General features: G+C 45.3%; 1 protein-coding gene and 1 long non-coding RNA gene across 2 annotated transcripts; one reads left to right on the top strand and one right to left on the bottom strand.

Moving 5' to 3' along the window:
• Positions 1-1,286: 1,286 nt before the first annotated feature.
• hoxb2a (homeobox B2a) lies at positions 1,287-4,028 on the bottom strand. Its single transcript, XM_088622930.1, has 2 exons — positions 3,605-4,028; positions 1,287-2,552 (listed from the first exon to the last, which is right to left on the bottom strand). The coding sequence occupies exons 1-2, from the start codon at positions 4,026-4,028 to the stop codon at positions 1,822-1,824; spliced, it is 1,155 nt and encodes a 384-aa protein (XP_088479056.1). The 3' UTR covers positions 1,287-1,821.
• On the top strand, positions 2,309-5,370 carry LOC148638809 (uncharacterized). Its single transcript, XR_015930959.1, has 2 exons — positions 2,309-2,445; positions 3,574-5,370. It is a non-coding gene; the product is annotated as an uncharacterized LOC148638809 (long non-coding RNA).
• Positions 5,371-6,810: the final 1,440 nt, after the last annotated feature.

A 6,810-nucleotide genomic window follows, 5' to 3' on the forward strand; every position in this document is an offset into this window, starting at 1 on the left:
GTGTTATGCTTGCGTGGTTATTTTTTCATCATCTAAGGTTTTGCATACAGAGAAAAACAAATACGTTTAGCATATATAAAGCAATTTGTTCCACTATACGACACCTGCAGATAATAATAATAATAATAATAATAATAATAATAATAATAATAATAATAATAATAATAATAATAATAATGATATGGGGCTTCTTTGTGGACTGCCGTTAGCGCTGAGGCGAACATCTCGATATATCATGGCTGCCCTCTTTATTGTTCCTGTAGAGTCCACAGACCATTGTGGCCTCAGCGCCATTTTAGTACAGGACGGCCTGCGCCCAGCGTGTCGCGGCGCTTCACTATTAAACTGACTTGAACGCCTTCCAGGGTCTGTCGTACCAGGTAGACACTGGCGACTTCGCGGAGGCGTCGTGTGATTTATTCTTCGTGTCACGGCGAATGAGTCCTACGGTGAACCCCCCCCACCCCCCTCTTCATTCACAAACTTGCCTGATATATGAGTTTTTCGTTTTAAAATTGCGTGTCTGAAGAAAGCGTTTTTTTTAGCACGGCACGTGTGTGTCCCTGCACAAAGTGCATCACAAATCCGGACGGGGGGCTTTGTTCAAAAACTAGAGCTCAGCTCTACACCCCGAAGTTCCTAGAAATTCGTAGACCAGCGTTGCATTTTTTTTCCTGGTTTCTTTCAATTGAATTTCGTTTCATTTGAATTTCAATTTATTTTTCTACTTTATTTTTGGAATATATTAGTGGTGCTGCTTGGCATTGTAGAAATTCGAAATAATTCATAAAGTTTAACCATTTCATACAATAAAACATAATCCTAACGATGAATGATTGAATCTAAGCTTTTTTGTTAGTTATTCATGACTTGGTGGAGAAAACTACTGACGTTTCTAAATAATAATAATAATAATAATAATAATAATAATAATAATAATAATAATAATAATAATAGAAACAAGCTCCGATTCTGCACATTCTACACAAAACAAATACATTAATGAAACAACGCAGACCAGCTATTCTGACTTTCCATCGTTATCAAAATGTTCGCTGTATTTTGGTGAATAGAAGTCTAATTGGATTGTTCTAATTTGAGCAAGAAATTATTAGTATGCCAATCTAAAAAAAAATAAAAAATTAACCAAAATATTGCTGTGCGAAAATCCTTAAAAAATTTCACAGAATTTATTTTTTGGAATCATGTTCTAACTTAATGTGAAATGCTTTTAGCTCACCGGGGACTTCAAACCCTAAATATTTTTACACAATGCAAACACACACTTTCATCAAGCTTATAAAGGTTTTATTTCATCTATGAAAATAATGTACAATAAATAATTTGCATTTTACTATTAAAGAATCTCAATAAATAAACTAGTTCTAAAACCCAGAAAGAGGGACAATACCCTTTTCGAGAGAATTTCTAAAAGCAGCTCGCTATCCAGTCACATTTTTTTTATTTCCTGAGAGTTTATCGATTGAGTAGGCTACACTGTTCGCGACTCCTTCCTCTAACGCCAATAAATATAAATTAAAAAAAATAAAATAAAATGCAAAATAAAATAAAAAATTAAATACCTGAAGTTCGGAAAAAGAGACTTCCAAGAAAGTCAAAACATGATTGGACTTGTAAGAAACCGAATATTTGTAGAGTCTCTATCCCATTTAAATAACGTACGAGTTCGTTTTACACTGGAAACCCGGATAATGAAAGTCTGTGTTCTAGGGGTGAAATATGGGTGAGCTCCTGCAGCTGAGGCGACTACGAGAGTCTACAATTTCGAGAACGAAAGTCGCTTCTCTGCTCCTTTCTGTCCTAAAACTGAAAGTGCTGTAAGTCGATGGTACAGAGGGTGCTCGTGAAGAAGTCGAAATCCTCTTCGGAAAAATCCACCGGACTGTCGAGCGAGCTCCGCAAACTCGGCGATAAAGCATCGGAGATCTGTAGGCAGGAGTCGGGGGAGAAGAAATTGAGCTCGGCGAGGGAGGCAGCGTCCTGCGGCTCGGGAAACGCATTATCCGGGCCAGATGCGCGGCCCTGGCTCATTGTTGTGGGGTTATCGTGAGTGGGCGCGGGGAGCTCAGGCGACCTGACAGCTTTGTCAGGGCCCGGTGCGAGGTCCTGGCGGCGGCCCTGCTGCTGCTCCTCCTCAGGGGAGGGCCGCTCGCCGTCCTGGCCGCTGGCGTAGGAGGAAGACGGTTCGCGCGTTTCGCTCTCGGGCGCGGCCGAGCCCGAAACGTCCAGGGGCTGGCCGGCTAAGGGAGAGGCCGGCTCCGCGCCCTCCGCGGACTCGAACCCGCCCGGGTCTCCATCCTGGCCCTCCCTGTGGTGCGTGGTTTGCCGTTTGTGCTTCATCCTGCGGTTCTGGAACCACACTTTGACCTGGCGCTCCGTTAGATCCAACAGGGCGGCGATTTCCACCCGGCGGGGCCGGCAGAGGTATTTGTTGAAGTGAAATTCCTTCTCCAGCTCCAGCAGCTGGGTGTTGGTGTAAGCGGTCCGCAGCCGGCGGGACCCGCCGCCGGACTCCAGCCCGCTCTGAGACTCTGCAAAGAAACAAAAAAAACGGAAGAAAAAAAAAGAATAAAACATCCAGCTGTCGAAATAACCACAGAATCAGACATGGAAAAAATGTGCTGTTTAGCTGTCATTAAAATAAGTAACTAGAAAGCATTCTCCAACAAATCATAAAACGATTCATCAATCTGTCCCTGTGCTCCGTTATGTAATTATACAGGAATGTGTGCATAGGAAGTCCGATGCACACACCTCTTCCAAAAAATAAAGAGAAATGATTTAGAAACGCAAACGTCCTTTCTGTAGCCAAATTTCAGTTGTGCCCAGAGCTCTTTCTTCCTCTTCAGAGGTTGTGTGTGTGTTTTTTGTTTCCTTTAAGACACTTGGAGACCATCAAATTCCGAGATTGTATCAGTGTAACGGATTGAGAGATGAATATAACCGAGAGGGATTCGTTTTTTTTTTTTGAAGACAACAGTTTTGTCGGCTTCTTTTCAGGTACATCGAAACATGACTTCGCGTCCACATATCTGCTTGTGTCAATGCATTGTGCAGTTCCCCACGAAAAATAAAATAATGACCCTTGTCGCTAGATTTTCTTTGAATGAGCCATCACAGTTCAAAAGGGTGTTCAGTAAACATATCGAACGACTGATTTTCTAAATAAATGCAACGGGGGAAAAAAAACAACCTAAACTAAAAGGGACCGATTTTGCCCTCACACAGAGGGAATGCCTGCCTGGGTTACACTGGGTTACACCACCCATGAAATACCCTCCTTCTCTCTGCTCATTTGGTCAGGCAAACAAAAGCGTCTTGGGGGAAAAAAATGCACAGAAATGTCTTATTTCGTTGTCATTCGGAGCCGGTGGCACCGTGTCACCGTGTGAAAAGTACAAACTGCGTCTCGCACGCTATATTTATATCTCCTAGCAGGGAAAGAGCTAGTGTTGTCACCGAGGCAAATCCTTTCGTGCAGTCTCTCCGAATTAAAGTGCTAGAAACCTTCACGGTCTGCGGCTTTTTTTTCTCTTTTCTTACAAATAACAGCAAAGCTGACAGCTTTAATTCTGGCACCGACCTGCCGGCGAGTCCAGCCCCGCTGCCGCGAACGCGGAGGGCGAGGGCGAGGAGGAGGAGGAGGAGGCGGCGGCGGCGGCGGCAGCCCCGAGATGCTGGCTCTTCTTCGACGACTTCTTCTCCTTCATCCACGGGAACTCGGCCGCCGCCGGCCCCGCGGTCGCCGGAGCAGCTGGGCTTTGCGGCGCTGGGGTGCGGAGCGAGAGGCCATTTGCAGCTCTTTTCTGGCTCCTGGGTCGCGCCTGGCTGCCGGTGCAGGGATTGAGGCTGGGGATTGTGTGCTCGAACGGAGGAGGAATTAATGTCGACTCCTTGATTGATGGAGTTTGAAATGACTCCAGGACAGCGGGAAAAGACGTCAGGCACTCTGCGAGGGAAGGCTGGCTGTTTATGAACCCAATCTCCCTCTCAAATTCAAAATTCATAGCTTCTCCTGGTCGGAAAGCAAGGCTGGTGTCTTCAAATAATAAAAATAAAATAAAAAAAAACGCGTAATAACGAGGGTCCCGCTCTGCGATATTTTGCGGGCTTTAATAATTGTGTATATTGGTGATATTACTGTCGTATGGGGACCTGGGGCTGCTAAACTGTGGAGACGAGGGCGAAAATGCGACCAATTCCTCGTCACGTGATCCAAAACGACCAATTACAAATTCGGGGCCTGCAGGAAAAAAGAGAGCATGATTTTCTCCAATTGATCCAAAAACACAGGAGCCTGGTTTTGTTTCACTTGCTAGGGAGTTGCATTTCCGACGCCTCATCATCATCATCATAATAAAAAATCTCGGGTCTGCACCTGACTCTCGCAGGAGAGTTTTCGGGGCGTCAGTGTTGTGGGGAGTCCCACGCCAGACTGTGGGGGTGACGGTGAGATGTGTTGTATACTGTAATTGGGGCGATTAAGACGTTCGCAGGCTGGCGAACCTTGGGCATTGTGATGAGCAAAGGTCATTAATCTTTAAGGTTCTGACAAGACCAACAGACAGGGCAAAACGAAGTTAAAAGAACTTCCTCTTGTGGGCACCGAGACAGTGGCTTTCAGGTTAGAAACCTGACGTTCCCTCTGCTTAAAATGAGAATATTCTCTTTTACACACACCACACATACACTGTGCATGGGCAGCAACACTCTCTGTCGGGATGAGAGGTACCATTACACACTTTTTTTTCATAAAGGGAACCGAGCAGTGGGATCATACGGCGAGACCCAGGCTAATGTAAGTGGCTTTTCAAGATCAGTCTTGTTCTTAATTCACCCGAGTTATATGCAGCGGCATACATTTTTAGCGGCCGCTGACAACCATAGAGAACAGAGAAGTAAACGTGCTGTCTCGCAACACGGCCCCGGTGGTCGAGAAACGTTTGGCTTTCTAAAACGGGGTGTTTATTTCCAGTATCTGGAACACCTAGGGTTCATTGGGAGGTCGCAGGAACAAGAGAGCATCTCCCTTTTTTATTTCAATTCGATTGTGTTGCTAAAATGTGCCAGGCAAAACTTCATGGACAAATATACACAAGTCTTCCTTTTTTTTTTAAACCGCATTAGGCATTGTGATACTAGTTTTTTTTTTTAAACGAAATGTAAAGGAAAGGGTATTTTTAGAAACGGCGTGCCGAAATAGTGAGGAGTGATCAATCTTTCTCCCAGCAAAGGGCTTGACAGCCAGAATTCAAACTGGCCTCAAGAATCTGCCTTTTCCTTCCCAGCACAACAAAAGAGGCCCTTCCTTTGGAGCTACAGCTATTATTATTATTATTATTATTATTATTATTATTATTTTAAAAAAATTCGAATCCACCACGTTTAAAAAATGTTACTGTACAACCGGTGCCTGGCGCAACTGTTAGGTTTTCTAGCACGGCTTTAAAATGAGATTAGAAATGCTTTCGCTCTGTTCTGTTTCTCTGAGATTTAAATGCGTGGGCCCAAAATGTCGTGCTTTTAGCCATTGAATTGTTCTGCAGGCATTAGGAAAGCTGAGGGAGAAAAAAAAACCTCGCGTGGGCGTGTAAGGCGTTTTAAAGCTTGCACAAAGCAGGCGCTCCGGTGAATGCGCCGGGGCGAGATCCTGAACGCAGCTCCGGGCCCTCTCTGGAGATGACTCCGCAAGCAGGCGATGTAAGGAGCGGAGGATTCGCAGCTTGTATTTGAGAGGTTTAGCGAAAAAAACTACTTTCGATTCTCCAAAATCTAAAACGTCAGCTACTTGAATGCTAGACTATCTGTATTCTATAGAATATTGCATAGGATGTTTGTTCTTAGTTCTTTTCGTCCCGTCTGTTGAAATTTCGTTTCTTTTTTATTGTTATTTGTAATCATGTTTTATCTGGAAAATAAATGTGCAACAATGTGAAAGCTGCAAACTGGCATTGATACAAAACAAAAAAGTCGGGTCATTCCGTGCCTCTCTGACGGCGTACTCTTTTAAATCATCGAGGGGCGGGATTTCTATTTTCAATTCACCGATCCATCAATAAATAATGCTCGCGGAATCTCGGAAAACTCTCCTCGGCGACGCTGTCCGCGATTGAAACGGTATTCCTGAAGAGAAGGGGCCTTGCTGCTCTCACAGAAGGGGGACGGCCGGGCGTGTGCCTTCGCGGCGCTGGTTGAAGATGTTCAACCAAATGGCTTCCTTGCATATCAAATGAAAAACAGCAACCGGGGGGAAACACATCAAAAACAAGACCTGCCGCTGCGAGAATACACGACTGCGCCATGGAAAAGGGGACTCTTGTGCGCTATGTAAATAATTATTTCACGCAGACTTTCCCCCTGATTCTCGCGGTTTGTTTTTTCCTACGCATCCCACACCGTTATGTGAGACACATTTCCTCACAGACCACCTCCCCTGGAAGCACCACACCACGGTCACAAGGATGTGTGAAGACGGACATCTTCAGGGTGGACAGGCCTGTACCAGGGAGAAATCAGTGCCTCACTCTCGCCCGCCTTCTGCATCCCTGGCAGAAGCGAGCCAGTGTTTGGCTGAAGCGCACGTGACCCACCCACGGCGGCGAGGCACTTCCGGCTCCCTGCCGGCGGTTCTGGGTAGAGAGAGGAGGAGGAGGAGGATTGAGCTTACAAATTGAAACCGCAGTTGTGTGTGTGTGTGTCTGTCTGAGAGGGAGAGAGAGAAACCGTGTCGTGATTCCCCCGGCGTGTGCATCGTGCAGCCGCGTAAAAGACGAGATTTTAAAAAAAAAA

The sequence above is a fragment of the Lepisosteus platostomus genome, chromosome 28 (genome assembly GCF_059453375.1).
Source record: "Lepisosteus platostomus isolate fLepPlt1 chromosome 28, fLepPlt1.hap1, whole genome shotgun sequence".
NCBI classification, from domain to species: Eukaryota; Metazoa; Chordata; class Actinopteri; order Semionotiformes; family Lepisosteidae; genus Lepisosteus; species Lepisosteus platostomus.